Below are 19,675 nucleotides of genomic sequence, written 5' to 3'. Positions count from 1 at the left end.
GACTCCATACTACTGAGATGAGTTGGGTCACGGTCGTTGAGGGGGACAAAGGCAGACCTGTGGAAAATGACTAGGAATAAAAGTGTTAAAGTTCAGTTATGATTATTCAGTATACAGTATTAGTGTGCAAGAGGAAAAGTAGGTTAAGTCTCTGTAAATGTTTGAAGTCTTTGTTTAAAAGAGTCAGACTAAATTAGCCATGGAGAGGGCAGGATCATTTTTATGTAGATCCTTATATAACAAGCCAATTTAGAGTAGTGCAATTCATCTACAAATCATTAGGGATTATGATTTGCTTCTCTGTTAAAATACATGTTCGTTACAACATGAAGTTCTATTTACATTCCAATCATCCCACTAATGAAGTGCGGAAAATATAATGAAGTGCGGAATATAAAATGGCCTAATTCCTCCAGGAGTGAAATGAAAGGCATTATTTTGTGCTACCTGGACAGACCAGATGGTGGGTTGATGCTGCATCACTCTGGGTGTGTGCTTTGGTAAAGGCACACTGGAGTACCAAGGTATGAGACTGCCTCTCACCCAAATCATCCTAGCATGTTGAGGTGACAGGTGGAAAAATGGATTTTCCTCATGTCAGCCGTGTTCCACCCAACTGATGCAGATGAATCCATCTCTGATGATAGCTCCTGTCACAGTTACTCTTTTCAGCCCCAGTATATCACAAAGCAATGCAGCGCTTCTTCTACCTGCCCTGAAAGTCTACTATAACTGGTGTCCAAAACCCTCTCGTCTTCTGACAACTGATAGTGATGTGAGCAGCCCAGGAGTTAGCTGTACTCCTATAGACTACAATATAGCTGGCTGCTCTGACAACTAGGCTCCAGTCTAGCAGTGGTGTCCCATGCCAAGGCGGTAAGGCAGGCAGGCTGTAAGACAGGCAAGCAGGCAGTAAAGCAGGCAAGGCAAGGCAGGCGGTAAGGCAGGCGGTAAGGCAGGCAAGGTGGTAAGGCAGTCGGTAAGGCAAGCGGGCGGTAAAGCAGGCAGGCGGTAAGGCAGTCTGTAAGGCAAGCGGGCGGTAAAGCAGGGGCGGTAAGGCAGTCTGGGCAGGCAGGCGGGCAGGCAGGTAAGGCAAGGCAGTCGGGTATAAGGCAAGCGGGCAGGTAAGGCAGTCTGTATAAGGCAAGCGGGCAGTAAGGCGGGCAGGCGGTAAGGCAGGCGAGGCGGTAAGGCAGTCGGTATAAGGCAAGCGGGCAGTAAGGCGGGCAGGCGAGGCGGTAAGGCAGTCGGTATAAGGCAAGCGGGCAGTAAGGCAGGCGGTAACATACAGAGCTATAGATCAGATGAGATAGTAGATGCGGTCCTGGTTTACAAGCCCAGCCAGAGGCTGCAGCACAGCACGGGAGGGAGAGAATCTAAACAGCTCATTAGAAAGGCTCCATCACATCCTTGGATCACTTTAGTTATCCTCCCCCAATTATCCTGCCCTTCCCCTTCCCTAGCCCAGAATAACAAAGGAGGGTATAGTCTGAGTCACAACCCCCACAGACGCAAAGATGCTGCTGGAGGTAGTTCTTTAGGGCAGGTTGTCTCAACAGGAGAGCTCTGCTGTAAATTAAACACCCTCGCACCCACATAACTGTGTGTGTTTTTGCCTGTGTTGGTTTTCTATTCGTCCGCTCTGTATACTCTGCCTCGTATTGTACCTTCTGTATCCTCTTTCACATACCTGGAAATGTATGCATATCTCTTCTCCCTGCACCTCCCCTCGTCTCCCTGCACCTCCCCTCGTCTCCCTGCACCTCCCCTCGTCTCCCTCCCTTGAGTGGCGTTCACACCAGAGAAACAAGGTTATTACCAGGTGAAAGCAGGCAGCTAGGCAGGCTACAATGCTCTGCTCTGTTGCCCAGTGTCTCACTGGTGCTGCTGTGTCATTGGTCCATAGCTCCACTTCACTTCTCAGACTGAGCTGTAGGTCTGGCTCCTGATCTGAGAGGTGGGGAGGGGGCATTAGACCCCCCTCCTGATCTGAGAGGTGAGGAGAGGGGGTCACTGCATTAGACCCCCTGGTAGTCTCATGAGGGAGGCAGCCTTCCCTCCTACTGCACATTCACAGATGCACCTAAAGAAGAGTTGTCCTTTTTGTGTGTTGTGGTTCTTTGAGCACAATCCCTTTACCCTTAGAGAGAGGATGGACAATCAGAGAAAGAGCCTGTGGGGGAGAGAGAATGAGGGTGAGCTCTGAGTAAGACTAGGCTCTACTGATTCTGGCATGATTACTTCAACTGTTTGTCATATCAGTTTAGCTCTGACGTCGGGATCAGGAGGCAGAGAGGTGGCTTGAGAGGGGAACCACAGCCAGGATTCCACACTAGCCTGGAGGAAGAGCTGTTTCTCCCTGCCTGGTTCCTCCATTCCACTGGGTCTGAAGCCGCTGGACTCCCCCTCAGAAACAATAGAGATAAAGGGGTGTTTGAACGTGTCACCTCATGTCTCATCAGGCTCTCTGGTATTGAATGGCGCCTGCTAAGTGGCAGCATGACAGGAAGAGGGCTGGCTTTTTCCTCGCACAGGTGTTACTGTGACAACCGGAACTGGCTTGCCATCCATCGCATGTCACCTGTTTTTTCATCCCCTCTTTCACTCGCTTTGCTCCCATGAGTGGATCCTCTTCAAATCACATTTTATTGGTCACATACACATGGTTAGCAGATGTTAATGCGAGTGTAGCGAAATGCTTGTGCTTTTGGTTCCGACAGTGCAGTAATATCTAACAATTCCCCAACAACTACCTAATACACACAAATCTAAAGGGGTGAATGAGAATATGTACATGTAAGTATATGGATGAGCGATGGCCGAGCGGCATAAGCAAGGTGCAATAGATTGTATAAAATACAGTGGGGCAAAAAAGTATTTAGTCAGCCATCAATTGTGCAAGTTCTCCCACTTAAAAAGATGAGGCCTGTAATTTTCATCATAGGTACACTTCAACTATGACCGACACAATGAGGGAAAAAAAATCCAGAAAATCACATTGTAGGATTTTTAATGAATTTATTTGAAAATTATGGTGGAAAATAAGTATTGTCACCTACAAACAAGCAAGATTTCTGTCTCTCACAGACCTGTAACTTCTTCTTTAAGAGGCTCCTCTGTCCTCCACTCGTTACCTGTATTAAATGGCACCTGTTTGAACTTGTTATCAGTATAAAAGACACCTGTCCACAACCTCAAACAGTCACACTCCCACTATGGCCAAGACCAAAGAGCTGTCAAAGGACACCAGAAACAAAATTGTAGACCTGCACCAGGCTGGGAAGACTGAATCTGCAATAGGTAAGCAGCTTGGTTTGAAGAAATCAACTGTGGGAGCAATTATTAGGAAATGGAAGACATACAAGACCACTGATAATCTCCCTCGATCTGGGGCTCCACGCAAGACCTCCCCCTTGGAGTCAAAATGATCACAAGAACGGTGAGCAAAAATCCCAGAACCACACGGGGGGACCTAGTGAATGACCTGCAGAGAGCTGGGACCAAAGTAACAAAGCCTACCATCAGTAACACACTACGCCGCCAGGGACTCAAATCCTGCAGTGCCAGACGTGTCTCCCTGCTTAAGCCAGTACATGTCCAGGCCCATCTAAAGTTTGCTAGAGAGCATTTGGATGATTGGGAGAATGTCATATGGTCAGATGAAACCAAAATATTACTTTTTGGTAAAAACTCAACTCGTCGTGTTTGGAGGACAAAGAATGCTGAGTTGCATCCAAAGAACACCATACCTACTGTGAAGCAGGGGGGTGGAAACATCATGCTTTGGGGCTGTTTTTCTGCAAAGGGACCAGGACGACTGATCCGTGTAAAGGAAAGAATGAATGGGGCCATGTATCGTGAGATTTTGAGTGAAAACCTCCTTCCATCAGCAAGGGCATTGAAGATGAAACGTGGCTGGGTCTTTCAGCATGACAATGATCCCAAACACACCGCCCGGGCAACGAATGAGTGGCTTCGTAAGAAGCATTTCAAGGTCCAGGAGTGGCTGAGCCAGTCTCCAGATCTCAACCCCATAGAAAATCTTTGGAGGGAGTTGAAAGTCCGTGTTGCCCAGCAACAGCCCCAAAACATCACTGCTCTAGAGGAGATCTACATGGAGGAATGGGCCAAAATATCAGCAACAGTGTGTGAAAACCTTGTGAAGACTTACAGAAAACGTTTGACCTTTGTCATTGCCAACAAAGGGTATATAACAAAGTATTGAGATAAACTTTTGTTGTTGACCAAATACTTATTTTCCACCATAATATGCTAATAAATTAATTAAAAATCCTCCAATGTGATTTTCTGGATTTTTTTCTTCTCATTTTGTCTGTCATATTTGAAGTGTACCCATGATGAAAATGACAGGCTTCTCTCATCTTTTTAAGTGGGAGAACTTGCACAATTGGTGTCTGACTAAATACTTTTTCCCCCCACTGTACATGTGATATATGAAACATTAATAACGTGGCATTATTTAGGCTGCATTTATTAAGGTGTCCAGTGATTGGGTCTCAATGTGGGCAGCAGCCTCTGAGTTTGTGATGGCTGTTTAGCATTCTGATGGCCTTGAGATTGAAAAACAACTTCTGTCTCTCTGTCCCATCTTTGATGCACCTGTACTGACCTCACCTTCTAGATGGTAGCGGTGTCAACAGGCCGTGGCTCAGGTGGTTGATGATCTTTTTGGCCTTCCTGTGACATCAGGTGCTGTGTCATGGATGGCAGGTAGTTTGCCCCTGGTGATGCGTTGTGCAGACCACACCACCCTCTGGAGAACCTTGCAGTTGAGGGCGGTGCAGTTGCCTTACCAGGCTGATACAGCCCAACAGGATGCTCTCGATTGTGCATCTGTAAAAGTTTGTCAGGGTTTTGAGTGACAAGCCAAATTTCTTCAGCCTCCTGAGGTTGAAGAGGTGCTGTTGCGCCTTCTTCATCACACTGTCTGTGTGGGTGGACCATTTTAGTTAGTGTCTGTGATGTGTACGCCCAGGAACTTAACTTTCCACCTTCTCCACTGCTGTCCCTTCGATGTGGTTAGGGGGGTGCTCCTTCTGCTGTTTCCTGAAGTCCATGATCATCTCCTTTGTTTTGTTGACATTGAGTGAGAGGTTATTTTCCTGACTCCGAGTGCCCTCACCTCCCTGTAGGCTGTCTCGTCGTTGTTGGTAATGAAGCCCACTACTGTTGTGTCGTCTGCAAACTTGATGATTGAGTTGGAGGCGTGCATGGCTACGCAGTCGTGTTCTCTGAGGCTGACCGTAACATATTCCAGTCTGCGTGATCAAAACAATCTTGAAGCATGGCTTCAGATTGGTCGGACCAGCGTTGAATGGTTCTCGTCACTGGTACATCCTGTTTGAGTTTTTTCCTATAAGACGGAAGGAGCAAGATGGCGTCGTGGTCGGATTTGCCGAAGGGAGGGCGGGGGAGGGCTTTGTATGCACCTGGGAGGTTTAGAGTAGCAGTGGTCGAGGGTATTGTGCATGCGCATAGTGCAATCAATATGCTGGAAGAATTTAGGTAGCCTTGTTCTCAATTTTGCTTTGTTAAAATCCCTAGCCACAATAAATGCAGCCTCAAGATGTATGGTTTCCAGTTTGCATACAGTTGTGAAGTTCCTCGATGGCTGGCTTGGTGTCAGCTTGAAGGGGAATGTACACAGCTGTGACTATAACTCTCTTGGTAGGTAGAATGGCCGGCATTTGATTGTAAGGAATTCTAGGTTGGTTGAGCAGAAGGACTTGAGTTCCTGTATGTTGTTATGATTACACTGAGTCGTTAATCATGAAGCATATACCCCTGCCGTTCCTCTTCCTAGAGAGGTGTTTATCTCTGTCGGCGCGATGCATGGAGAAGCCCGGTGGCTGAACCGATTCCGACAACATATCCCGAGAGAGCCATGTTTCCATGAAACAGAGAATGTTAACATCTGTCTCTCTGGGAGGCAACCCTTGCTCGAATTTTGTCTACCTTGCTGTCAAGAGCCTGGCCAGGTGGCCACTTCATCTGCCCCTTCAGTGTTACGTACAGATATATTTTCCCCTGCTGCTTGTGTTTCCTGTGGGGGTGGTGCACTTCACCCCTCTGGCTCAGCCCCAAATCAAGCAGCCCTTCTAGCTGGTGGAGAAAGTAGTCAGGAATGTCTTCCAGTTCCAGAGGAAGCGCTGCCGTAAAGGAATCCAGTAAGCAATATTTCTACCCCTCTTCCTGCTACGGTTCACGCTTTAATCTCTCTCTCTCTCGCTCTAGACTCTCTCTTTGTTACATGCCGCATTAAGTGAACTCTCAGTTCATCCATGACCAGCTCTATACAAAACTGCTCATGACTCTCTCTCACTCCCCCTCACTCCCCGTCCCATCCATGCCTGTGAGAAGTGTAGGTAGGCAGGCTGTAGGGCCAGAGAACAAAAGAAGAGAACAGCAATTATGAGTCATTGGGGTGTCATAGGAAGATAACTTATGTAACTGCAGCGGGTAGAGCGATGGCTGTAACAGCTTGAAGAGGAGCTACCTGGCACTGCACTAAGGAAGCATCTGTACTGGGTATGTGGGTGCTGCGATGTGATCTGATGCTCTTGAAGTTGGGTTCTGTATTATGCTTACTGTGAAAACCCATGGTGTTGCTGAGGGCATCTGGGGCTACATCTCTAGTCGAAAGTCTTCAATTGTTTATTCTCCTCATCTCCGTTCCACGGCCAATGATCTGAGAGGTCCTGACATGACAACTGAATTTAAGTTACTTTCATCTACAGTGTTAGTATGGTCTGATGGCATCTTCTTTTTAACACTGCATATTTAATCACAACATGATTCATTTATGCTCTTTATGGCAGCATGTTTGATTTAAATTGTTTTCTATTTCTAAACGATAGCTGGAGGCTTGTGGACATATTGCCTCAGCAGATTCCATCTGGCCCTGTACTGTACCTATGAGTGGTCATTATGGACCGGAAGCTCCCTGAGCTTTTTCCTGTTTTCTTCCCAGAATGCTATTAACGGAGACAGAGACTGGAGCTGGCAGAGGTGATGATGATGCAGGAGGCAGACGTGGACCCCACCCTACGCCCCACATCCCTGACAGAGGACTGGCGGACGCCTACAGCTGCCTCTGCTCTGAGAACCAGGGCCTCCTCACCTACGACTTCAGACTCAAACACCTTAACAGGCGATCAGGCAGCAGCACTCAGCAGCCCCTGACAGAGAGAGAGAGGCTAGAAGGACAGAGGGGAAGGAGTGCCTAATGGTCTCTGTTAGAGACAACGGACTGCTCTTAGCTCTAACCTTTCTACCAGGCACACACATGCATTTTTAAACACCATTTCTCTGGTGTCCCGGAGGTGCTTAGTGAGACACAGGGAATCTCTGGTGTCCCGGAGGTGCTTGGTGAGACACAGGGAATCTCTGGTGTCCCGGAGGTGCTTAGTGAGACACAGGGAATCTCTAACACACAGATCAGACTAAAGCTCAGGCAGTCCAGTTATAAAGGAAGAATAGTGTGTGAAATGACCAGCAGGAGAGTTAAGTGGTGAGAAGAGTTTGTAATGCTCAACCCATCATGTCCTGGTCCTTACTTCTGATCCTGATTTCCCCATATGACTTTGTCCTCTGGGAAATGAGTCCGGAAACTTTTTCAGGACAATTTGGAGAATAAGAAAATGTTGACGGTATTCAGACCATTCCGCCTCCTTTGTCTCACTGAGTGTTTTGTTAAATAAAGTGCTGGCCATCAGTTTTGAAAGTGGTGATGGAACAATGTTAGTGTTTCATTAATATGTTCCTACAGATTACACCAACATTTCTTGGATTTGACCTTTGCATGATTCTTACTACTCTGTCCTGCTTCTGTCACTTAAATTGCCTATCATTGAGAGTATACTTTGGTCCAATGCAGAGAACAAGGATTCTCAATTTCTCTGACAGCTTCATCAACTGGGATAGAGCTGGAAATAAACCGTTCATCTTACCTGTGCTTTACCTGTCAAGAAGACAAGAATATAGATTCTCAAAGCCAGACTTAGGAATACAACATGATAAAACAACCTGCTCTCACAAGACTGCATCTCACAGATAAAAATGTTTATTTATAAAACAGTTCATTATGGTTCACAGTCATTGGTATGCTAGCATTAAAGGCATGTTTACAGTTGAGTTGAGGGCCAACCGAGAGGGAGGGTACGTGGTGAGTTGAGGGCCAACCGAGAGGGAGGGTACGTGGTGAGTTGAGGGCAAACCGAGAGGGAGGGTACGTGGTGAGTTGAGGGCAAACCGAGAGGGAGGGACGTGGTGGGTTGAGGGCAAACCGAGAGGGAGGGTGTGGTGAGTTGAGCAAACCGAGAGGGAAACGTGTTGAGTTGAGCAAGGGAGGGTACGTGGTGAGTTGGGAGGGCGTGTTGAGTTGAGGGCAAACCGAGAGGGAGGGTACGTGGTGAGTTGAGGGCAGTTGAGGGCAAACCGAGAGGGAGGGTACGTGTTGAGTTGAGGGCAAACCGAGAGGGAGGGACGTGTTGAGTTGAGGGCAAACCGAGAGGGAGGGTGGTGAGTTGAGGGCAAACCGAGAGGGAGGGTACGTGTTGAGTTGAGGGCAAACCGAGAGGGAGGGTGGTTGAGTTGAGGGCAAACCGAGAGGGAGGGTACGTGGTGAGTTGAGGGCAAACCGAGAGGGAGGGACGTGGTGAGTTGAGGGCAAACCGAGAGGGAGGGTACGTGTGAGTTGAGGGCAAACCGAGAGGGAGGGACGTGGAGTTGAGGGCAAACCGAGAGGGAGGGTACGTGTTGAGTTGAGGGCAAACCGAGAGGGAGGGTACGTGTTGGTGAGGGCAAACGTGGTGAGTTGAGGGCAAACCGAGAGGGAGGGAGGGCAAACGTGGTGAGTTGAGGGCAAACCGAGAGGGAGGGACGTGTTGAGTTGAGGGCAAACCGAGAGGGACGTGTGAGTTGAGTTGAGTTGGGCAAACCGAGAGGGAGGGACGTGGTGAGTTGAGGGCAAACCGAGAGGGAGGGTGGTGAGTTGAGGGCAAACCGAGAGGGAGTGAGTTGAGGGCAAACGAGAGGGAGGGTGGTGAGTTGAGGGCAAACCGAGAGGGAGGGACGTGTTGGTTACGTGGTGAGTTGAGGGCAAACCGAGAGGGAGGGTACGTGGTGAGTTGAGGACAAACCGAGAGGGAGGGTACGTGGTGGTGTCAGATAATAGGATGTCTCAACAGCAAAATATCCCAGAAACACTGGGACCAGAGTGTATTTATTGCAAGTTACAGCCGTTTCTACCTGTACAATGTCAGTATGTGTAATAATATCAAAGATTCAAATGAAGTTATAGTCCAGCTACTCAGGTATGGGAGCTACAAACAGGGCAAGTTGACAACACATTTGAATTAAATCCTTTTCCTTTGACAATGCCTGTGTACATTGTAAGCAACACTTCTGGGGGAGGATGACAACCATACTCTTATTCAATACACTGTGAAACATACCAGATTCTTCAATTCAAGCCAACCCCATATGTATTTTGCAAAGCAATAAAAAGTTACAACTATCAATAAATTAACATTGCTTTAAAAACAAAAATCCACTTGATGTACAAATACAGGGGCGGCAGGTAGCCTAGTGGTTAGAGCGTTGGACTAGTAACCGAAAGGTTGCAAGATCGAATCCCCGAGCTGACAAGGTAAAAATCTGTCGTTCTGCCCCTGAACAAGGCAGTTAACCCGCTGTTCCTGGGCCACTATTGAAAATAAGAATTTGTTATTAACTGACTTGCCTAATTAAATAGGCAAACAATGTACAGCAAGTCACAAAATCAATGTCCATCCTCTCCTGTGGATTTAGATGTACTCAGACTTCTAGAGCTTTAGAAAGTATAAGTGAAGCTCTTAGGGTGAGTCTCAATAGTCTAAAGTGGAATCCTCTCATCGCCGTCCTTCTCTCTGACATGAATGAACTGGAAGGTGAACAAAGTCTATTCGTTACATTACTCTCACCTATGTAAAGGAAGCCAATTCATATTATTGAGAAGGGGAGCTGGGCAGAGGCATATACAGAAGAGCAGGAGCGTAGTTGTACATTAGTGCTCAGCAGATTCATTGCAGTAATTATCAGGGACTGAGTCACCTCGTCTCTCTCTAGGGGGACAACCATGTCGCTGAGCCAAAGGTAGCTCATCTTTCCTTTTACTGTGCATACCTAAGTGGGATATGCCTATTGTACGCTCTCAAAGGAACACAGTTTAACTTCAGGGCTGAGGCACAACAGATACCCTGGGACTAGGACAGGCATAGAGCGGGCGCTGGGCAGAGCTTTGGCCCCTCTCCTTTTGACTATTCCTGACCCTATGAGTTGTTAGGGGTACTGCCAGTGTCCGTAGGGTCGTAGAAACAGTCCTCGTTGACCACGGAGGTGAGGCTCTGTACGCTGAACTCTCTCTCCAGCAGAGTCTTGAGGTCTATGGCTGCCAGGTCTGTCTGACTGTCCAGGGAACGGCTGTGTAGGCTCAGTAGCGCCCGCTGGCTGCTACCTTTCCTCTTCACTGGGCAGAAGTGGCCCCGAACAAGCTTGGGCTGGCTCTCCGGGGTGTTCACCTCTGCTCCCTCTGGCTGCACGCGGGGGGCCGGCGCCCGGGAGGAAGCTGCCTCCTCCGATAGCCTCAAACTGAGAAACTGGGCCTCAATGGCACAGGAGGGGAAACTCTCTCTAGCCTCACTGAACTCATCGTCCTCATCACTCAGGATGTATGACTCCTTCACAGAGCTGAAGCTAGAGGGCCGCTGGCCGCCCCGAGACCAGGCCTTTTGGGTAGACAGTGTCTTGTGCTGCGTGGGACCGTCAGAGGAGCTGTGGGTGCCGCTGCTCAGACTGCCCTCGTCTGAGTCAGGCTGGCCAGGTTTGAGTGTGCTGGCTGGGGTGGGGAGATCCAGCAGGGGCTGCTTACACAGCCAGGAGGCTCTGGATGGACCTGGTGGGGGATGGAGGGGGGAGAGCGAGAGACAGCTGCCAACTGAGCAATACGTTCACTAATATCTGGCCACAAACACTACTGTATGTACAGTAAGTCAAGTGCTTATAAGGTTTAAGTCAAGGTCATGTCTAAAGATAAAAAATCTAAGCAGTGTTATTGGAAGGGATTTTTTGGAACAGGGCAGGGATGAAACTCACCTATCCTGGCAGAGGAGGGCAGGGTGCTGCGTAAAGGCGTGAGGTGCTCCTTACACCCCATCTCGGCCGGGAGCATGTTCCGTCTGACGTTCTCCCGGAGGATGGAGCGGATTACCTTGATGATGTTCACTTTGCATTCTGGGACACTATGGAGGAAAACAGCGGTACCATGCTCAGAGGGCTAATTCACAGTCTAGAACAGGAGGGTCCCACTTCTCTGCGACTACAGTCCTGCTGGTGTTTATTTCCCCCAGACACTCAATGGACAACTGATTGGCTAGAGAGCCCATGTAACCCCTGACCTCTGATTAAGAGGATAAAGAAAAACCAGCATACTCTGTGGCCCTCAAGGACCAGAGCTATAGATCCAGTCAGAACTACTGCTCTCTCTTACCTGCTACACAGCTGGAAGACCGTCTCTGGCCTTCCCTCCAGTTCAGACTTGGTATGTATCAGCTCCCAGATGCAGGTCGTCTCAGTACCTTGGGAAGAAGGGATTGGAGAAGATCCTTTTAATCAAGACATCTAAATTTAGTTTCAAAAGACTCCATATCCAAGAGAATATGATCTCTGGTAGTTAATGAGAGCCGGGGGTGTGTGTGTGCGTCTTGCTCTCTTACCTGCAGTGTTGCCTAGTCGGGCCTGCAGTGCAGAAAGCGGGATGAGCCAGCGGAACTTGAAGGGGTCTAGGTCTCCATGGGAGTGCGCCAAGCGAGGGGTGTTCTGCTCACACACGAGAGAGAGATGTTAGGCACTGCTGGCATCAAAGGCATATGAAAGTAAATGAAAGAGAACTCACCATCTTCTTCTTGAGCTTGTTGCTCTCCCTGTAGACAAGTATCACTGCCTTCTTGAACACTGATGAGAGAAACAAAATAAAAACTTTGAGCACAACTTTGGGAGTTTACACAGGAATCCATCCTGTCAAATTATCAATCTGAGTTTACAGCACATTGGCACTACAATGTATCCATGAAACCCCAAACTATACTGGTATAACACTGAACTGCATCATATTTTTGTGGATATACAATACATGTATCTAATAGCTAGTCATAAAATGTGTATTGTGTTTACATGTGTTTGTGTCCAGGCTGAGAGAGACTGCTACCAGGCTCTGGCAAGGGCCAGGCACTCTCTTTCCCATGATACCGCAGTAACAGTACAGTGTCTTTCTAACTCACCAAACACGGTCATCTCGGGGTCCTTTCTCATGCGGCCCAGAGAGGGATGGGGGTTGAGCCAGACGACAGAGGAATGCATGAGGAATTCTCCCATGGTAAGCTCTGTGACCTGGGAGAGAGAAGGAAAGGCCATGGGCCACAGTCAGTATGTGAGGGACATAGTAAGTACTCTATCTGTACAGGGACCTGGGCCACTCATCTAGCACAAACAAGTTCTCTGTGTTGGGTGATTGTTCAGTATCTAAAGAGGAAGTATCTATATGGGAACTTGGCTATTTCCAACCAGTTTTCTGTAAGAGATATACATCACTCGGATGAATAGATTAAATTGACCCTAATGGTTGTGCAGCAAATTCAGGCTGTGCTGGTGTTAGTCCAACTACGTGTCTAGATTGAAGATATGAGTGAGAGTGATGAAAGCTGCTGTAAGGGAAGAAGGGGGTAGCACAGGGTACATTACAGTATAGTTACCTCCTCATGGCCACTCTGCTCTGCCACCAGCTGGTCAAACACAGAACCATAGTCCTCATAGATCTTCTGCATCTCATTGATGTGGCTGGCCACCTTCTCCATGGCCTTCAGGGCCTCTGTGGGCACAGAGGAGGGAAAGGAAGGGTTAGTGTGTGTGTGTGTGTGTGTGTGTGTGTGCGTGCGTGTGCGTGTGAGTGAGTGTGTCTTCAAGTTACCTGTGAGGTGGTAGTGCTCCTCGCTGTCTGTGTCAGTGAGAGAAACCAGCTCTCGAAGCAGTAGAGGGTATTTCAACACTCTCTGGACTGGCTTGATCAGGTAGGACTCCAGGGTTGAGGAGTGCTGCTTCGTTGGGTTCCTCGCAGCCAGGAACTCCTTAAAGGACCAATCAGTCTTAGCTGTAGACAACAAACAGACTTATTTACCAAGCCCTGTACATGTAAGTTGTTCAGTCACATCTTTCATTCTGTAGCACGCTTGGAGGACTGTGCCTAGTGACGCTAAATAGACCCACCACTGTATCTTGGTGCAATAATTCTTGTCCACATGGGGGCAGTATAGGCTACTCCTCACCACTGCAGTATAATGGCAACACTGCAGGTAGCTACTGTAAAACATGGTTTGGACATGAGTCTGCCACTCCATTGCAAACAATACCATTCAAAAGACACTGATTCACAGCAGTGATTTTCCTTCACAGTGTGCATAGCGAGGAGAGATGTCTAATAGTAGGTGCTGTGCGGTCTAGGCTTGGGCAGGAGCTCACCAGAGCAGAGGACCGGCCCCTCAAATGTTCTACTGCTTGAGCTCCTGTTCCTCTCATAGAATATTAGCTCAAAGCTATTGTGGAGGTCTTGCACCTAAATATAAACAGTACTGGCACCCAACATGAGTACCGGCACCTATTTCAGTCAAAATCAAGCACAGTGTAGTATTGTAACACATTGAGAGGCATCCTGGAGGTCAGGTGTAGACATTTCTTGCCACCTCGCTGTGTGTCTCATGTGTGAAAGGATTGAGAGGCCATTAGAGTATTAATTATAGCACTCTGAGCCACAGAGACAGGCAGCTGCATTGACACTTCACACAGTAATTGGCAGGCAATTAACGAGTAAACACAAAAAGTGTATGCGTAGCGAGAAGGGGCCCAGTACCACGTTGGCAGAGCGAGAATGTGTAATTACTAGAACCGCTGACAGACACCCCCACAGATTCTCTGTTAACGCCCTCGTTCAGTTGTGTTGGGCTCCGCTGTGCTAGGCTTTGTTGTACTGAGCTGGGTTGTGTTGGGCTCCGCTGTGCTAGGCTTTGTTGTACTGAGCTGGGTTGTGTTGGGCTCCGCTGTGCTAGGCTTTGTTGTACTGAGCTGGGTTGTGTTGTGCTCTGACGGACCGGGTTGTGCTGGGCTCTGACGGACCGGGTTGTGCTGGGCTCTGACGGACCGGGTTGTGCTGGGCTCCGGGTTGTGCTGGGCTCTGACGGACCGGGTTGTGCTGGGCTCTGACGGACCGGGTTGTGCTGGGCACTGACGGACCGGGTTGTGCTGTGCTCTGACGGACCGGGTTATGTTGTGCTGTGATGTAGAGTTCTGCTCTAATGCATGTTTACGCTGCTGTTTCCTACTTCAGTTCATTCTGCTTCATCAGAGACTGTTGGGGAACATGCAAAGCCGCTTGCAAGATTATCCCTGAGCTATTAAAACTCAATTTCGGTACCTGCTTCTAGGAATGCAACGCGTAATCTTGTAATGGTAAGAATTTAAGAGGCACCGGGGTGCAATTTCCCCACCTGCTCGCTTTCATTCATTCCGCGCTGGGCAGCATGCCCAAACCAGAGGAAGATGCCAACGTTGCGGGCATAAATTAAGTTCAACATTTATATTCAAGCATATAAACAGGGACACTCAAAATTACTAGCACTCCTCCTGTCAGCATTTCATGGTCTTTCCCTCATTATAGACCAGCCTTCGTTAGCTGTGCAGCACAATGGGGGCACTCCAGCTAGCCTAGGCACTTTCACAGTTTTACAGTGGGAAGCCATTTACAGTTGAGTTGATATGAAAGAGAATATGGGAGTCTGGAATGATTGAGTGAATACGAGGAGAGGTTGAAGTAAAGTGGGATTGCATCACTTCACCAAGCGAGTAGCTCCACTCAGAGACATTTACTGGAGTTCATTATTGATGCTGGACCGTAGACGCCTAGTCAACCATGTAATTTACATAGAGTGCTGGGGTTGGTGGGGATGATGCAATGGAGGTGCAAGGGGGTATTTGGGGCAGGTTGGGGGTGGTGGGGAGACCCGTACCTCTCTCCAGGACTTTCTGGACCTTGATGTGGTTGGCACAGAAACCACTGTAGAGCTTGAAGTGATCAGCGTAGTACAGGAAGGATCCACCCAGAGAGAAGAGAAGCTTCTGGAATCACAGAGAGAGGGAGAGTAAGAATGTGTGAAGGAGAGTGAGATGGAGATAACATGTGAAGTCGTGACCTGACCACTCTCACGGGACAGTATTTAAAATCCCCCAGGCCTGCCCTCTCTAACCCCTGAGTACAGTGCTTTTATCAACATACAATTCTCCATGTCAAAATGGCAAAATCGATACGATGCCATGTTGATGTGGTAAATCAATCATGTGTGAACCTGTAACAATCTCGCAATAATAAATCCAGATATATCTCAAAGTGTGACAGGACTCACTGTTCATCATAGCTCATCTATAGTAATGGAGGTGGTTTGGGTGAGTGATTTCACATATTTGTATGTCATTTGTGTGTGCTCATTGGTTAATGCGTCGATGAGTATGCGGTTTAATCATGTCATCTAAGATAGTGTATATCACGCATGTATGACGAGAGATGGATTGGCAGAGGCAGTTGTAACACAAGGGTCACAAACAGTGTGTCATACCTTAAACTGCACAGGGGTTTCCAGTGTGCTGAAGTCAGGTGAAGAGGCAATCCTCTCCTCCAGCGTCTGCAGGAACACCCTCTGGAAGTCCAGCATTTCTGGCAGGCTACCAAACAGACTATCCATCTAAAGGAACGGAGAGACAGGAGCCTGGTCAGTCATCTCTTTACAGCAGTCAGTCAGAGATAGCTCTCTCTTTACAGCAGTCAGTCAGACATAGCTCTCTCTTTACGTCAGTCAGACATAGCTCTCTCTTTACAGCAGTCAGTCAGCGATAGCCATCTCTTTACAGCAGTCAGTCAGCAATAGCCATCTCTTTACAGCAGTCAGTCAGCGATAGCCATCTCTTTACAGCAGTCAGTCAGCGATAGCCATCTCTTTACAGCAGTCAGTCAGCGATAGCCATCTCTTTACAGCAGTCAGTCAGCGATAGCCATCTCTTTACAGCAGTCAGTCAGCGATAGCCATCTCTTTACAGCAGTCAGTCAGCGATAGCCATCTCTTTACAGCAGTCAGTCAGCGATAGCCATCTCTTTACAGCAGTCAGTCAGCGATAGCTATCTCTTTACAGCAGTCAGTCAGCGATAGCTATCTCTTTACAGCAGTCAGTCACTAGTTAACATCCCCCTCTGATGTCTCAGGTGAGAGGCACTTAGGAACAGCCTCTCTCTCTTCCAATCAATTCAATTCATTTCAAAGGGCTTTATTGGCATGGGAAACATGTTTACATTGCCAAAGCAAGTGAAAATATATAATTAACAAAAGTTAAATATTCAATAACAAATTAACAGTAAACATTACACTCATAGGTTTCAAAGGAATAGACATTTCAAATGTCATATGGCTAAGTACAGTGCTATAATGATGTGCAAATAGTTCAAAGTACAAAATGGAAAATAAATAAACATAAATATGGGTTGTATTTACGATGGTGTTTGTTCACTGGTTAACCCTTTTATTGTGGTAACCGGTCACAAATCTTGCTGTTGTGATGGTACCCTGGTATTTCTCCCAATAGATATGGGGGTTCATAAAAATTGGATTTTTTTTCAAATTCTTTGTGGATCTGTGTAATCTGAGGGAAATTTGTGTCTCTAATATGGTCATACATTGGACAGGAGGTTAGGAAGTGCAGCTCAGTTTCCACATTTTGTGGGCAGTGAGCACATAGCCTGTCTTCTCTTGAGAGCCATGTCTGCCTTCAGCGGCCTTTCTCAATAGCAAGGCTATGCTCACTGAGTCTGTACATACAGTGCCTTGCGAAAGTATTCGGCCCCCTTGAACTTAGCGACCTTTTGCCACATTTCAGGCTTCAAACATAAAGATATAAAACTGTATTTTTTAGTGAAGAATCAACAACAAGTGGGACACAATCATGAAGTGGAACGACATTTATTGGATATTTCAAACTTTTTTAACAAATCAAAAACGGAAAAATTGGGCGTGCAAAATTATTCAGCCCCCTTAAGTTAATACTTTGTAGCGCACCTTTTGCTGCGATTACAGCTGTAAGTCGCTTGGGGTATGTCTCTATCAGTTTTGCACATCGAGAGACTGACATTTTTTCCCATTCCTCCTTGCAAAACAGCTCGAGCTCAGTGAGGTTGGATGGAGAGCATTTGTGAACAGCAGTTTTCAGTTCTTTCCACAGATTCTCGATTGGATTCAGGTCTGGACTTTGACTTGGCCATTCTAACACCTGGATATGTTTATTTTTGAACCATTCCATTGTAGATTTTGCTTTATGTTTTGGATCATTGTCTTGTTGGAAGACAAATCTCCGTCCCAGTCTCAGGTCTTTTGCAGACTCCATCAGGTTTTCTTCCAGAATGGTCCTGTATTTGGCTCCATCCATCTTCCCATCAATTTTAACCATCTTCCCTGTCCCTGCTGAAGAAAAGCAGGCCCAAACCATGATGCTGCCACCACCATGTTTGACAGTGGAGATGGTGTGTTCAGGTGATGAGCTGTGTTGCTTTTACGCCAAACATAATGTTTTGCATTGTTGCCAAAAAGTTCAATTTTGGTTTCATCTGACCAGAGCACCTTCTTCCACATGTTTGGTGTGTCTCCCAGGTGCCTTGTGGCAAACTTTAAACGACACTTTTTATGGATATCTTTAAGAAATGGCTTTCTTCTTGCCACTCTTCCATAAAGGCCAGATTTGTGCAATATACGACTGATTGTTGTCCTATGGACAGAGTCTCCCACCTCAGCTGTAGATCTCTGCAGTTCATCCAGAGTGATCATGGGCCTCTTGGCTGCATCTCTGATCAGTCTTCTCCTTGTATGAGCTGAAAGTTTAGAGGGACGGCCAGGTCTTGGTAGATTTGCAGTGGTCTGATATTCCTTCCATTTCAATATTATCGCTTGCACAGTGCTCCTTGGGATGTTTAAAGCTTGGGAAATCTTTTTGTATCCAAATCTGGCTTTAAACTTCTTCACAACAGTATCTCGGACCTGCCTGGTGTGTTCCTTGTTCTTCATGATGCTCTCTGCGCTTTTAACGGTGCAGGTGCAGGTGCATTTATACGGAGACTTGATTACACACAGGTGGATTGTATTTATCATCATTAGTCATTTAGGTCAACATTGGATCATTCAGAGATCCTCACTGAACTTCTGGAGAGAGTTTGCTGCACTGAAAGTAAAGGGGCTGAATAATTTTGCACGCCCAATTTTTCAGTTTTTGATTTGTTAAAAAGTTTGAAATATCCAATAAATGTCGTTCCACTTCATGATTGTGTCCCACTTGTTGTTGATTCTTCACAAAAAAATACAGTTTTTTATCTTTATGTTTGAAGCCTGAAATGTGGCAAAAGGTCGCAAAGTTCAAGGGGGCCGAATACTTTCGCAAGGCACTGTATTCAAAGCTTTCCTTAATTTTGCGTCATTCACAGTGTTCATGTATTCTGCCACTGGGTACTCTCTGTTAAGGGACAAAAAGCACAATCTCAGTCTCTCACACCATCATTAAAAGGGGTTCAGGGTGTCTTGCGCTCTTGTCCGCTCTGTGCCTAGACACGTCTGAGTGTCCGATAATGTTGGTTTAATCAGCCCCACTGCTCAGTGTGTATCGATGGATCTCTCCATTGAGAGTGTCGTCCTGAGACTGAGGTCATGCTCAGTTCACATCAGTGTTCACTAGCTACTGGATGTGGATCTCCATTAGCATTCCTCAGCCATGGCCTTCTGGGCTCACAGAGCAGGGACAGACACATAAGGACTCATCTTAACCTGAGACAAGAGTCAACCGTATATTGATTAAAAATGGAAGACTATAATGTAATGGGAGTTATAAGCATAATTTTAAACACGTTTTGGTACTATATCAGTAAGGGTTTTAAGAAGGGGAGGTCCTTAGAGTTTATTGCTACTAGAAATTAATTTAACCCCACCCAAATCTAATCAAGCTATCCATCTGTGACCTCTTATGAACCAACCTCCTAAAATTCTCAATTTCTATTAACTCCCACATCTCCCAATCCCCCATCCAATCCTCCATCCTGCCTCCCCCATCTCCCCTTCCTCTCATCTAATCCCTCATCCTCCCACCCAATCCTCCATCCTCTATCCCTCCTCCCTCCCCCATCCTTCCTCCCATCCAATCCTCCCTCCCCATCTCCCAATCACCCATCCTCTCCTTCCTCCCTCCTCCCTCTCCCACCCCCATCCTTCCTCCCATCCAATCCTCCCTCCCCATCTCCCAATCCCCCATCCTCCATCCAATCCTCCATCCTGCCTCCCCCATCTCCCCTTCCTCTCATCTAATCCTCCATCCCCCATCTCCCAATCACCCATCCTCCCTCCCATCTCCCCTTCCTCTCATCTAATCCTCCATCCCCCATCTCCCATCTCCCAATCACCCATGCTCCCTCCCATCTCCCATCTAATCCTCCCTCCCCCATCTCCCAATCCCCATCCTTCCTCCCATCTCTCATCCAATCCTCCATCCTCCC

The 19,675-nt window shown here is 47.3% G+C and overlaps 1 protein-coding gene and 1 pseudogene across 5 annotated transcripts in view; one reads left to right on the top strand and one right to left on the bottom strand.

The window, feature by feature from the left end:
- Positions 1–7,749, top strand: part of LOC112261881 — a 35,769-nt pseudogene extending 28,020 nt beyond the window's left edge.
- Positions 7,750–9,225: 1,476 nt separating this feature from the next.
- LOC112261964 (rho guanine nucleotide exchange factor TIAM2) overlaps positions 9,226–19,675 on the bottom strand; it is a 109,139-nt gene continuing 98,689 nt past the window's right edge. For all 5 annotated transcript variants that reach the window (XM_042330081.1, XM_042330080.1, XM_042330082.1 and 2 more), the window contains 10 exons: positions 15,717–15,842; positions 15,114–15,222; positions 13,025–13,204; positions 12,810–12,925; positions 12,339–12,447; positions 11,954–12,012; positions 11,775–11,877; positions 11,549–11,636; positions 11,155–11,300; positions 9,226–10,954 (listed from right to left, as the gene is read on the bottom strand). In XM_042330081.1, the coding sequence (XP_042186015.1) occupies positions 10,332–10,954; positions 11,155–11,300; positions 11,549–11,636; positions 11,775–11,877; positions 11,954–12,012; positions 12,339–12,447; positions 12,810–12,925; positions 13,025–13,204; positions 15,114–15,222; positions 15,717–15,842 (1,659 nt within the window). In that variant the 3' untranslated portion in view covers positions 9,226–10,331. The remainder of the gene's footprint in view (positions 10,955–11,154; positions 11,301–11,548; positions 11,637–11,774; positions 11,878–11,953; positions 12,013–12,338; positions 12,448–12,809; positions 12,926–13,024; positions 13,205–15,113; positions 15,223–15,716; positions 15,843–19,675) is intronic.

This window comes from Oncorhynchus tshawytscha, linkage group LG11, assembly GCF_018296145.1.
Source record: "Oncorhynchus tshawytscha isolate Ot180627B linkage group LG11, Otsh_v2.0, whole genome shotgun sequence".
Taxonomy (NCBI): Eukaryota; Metazoa; Chordata; class Actinopteri; order Salmoniformes; family Salmonidae; genus Oncorhynchus; species Oncorhynchus tshawytscha.
Note: the sequence above shows the minus strand (reverse complement) of the source record. Positions and strands in the feature narration are given on the sequence as shown.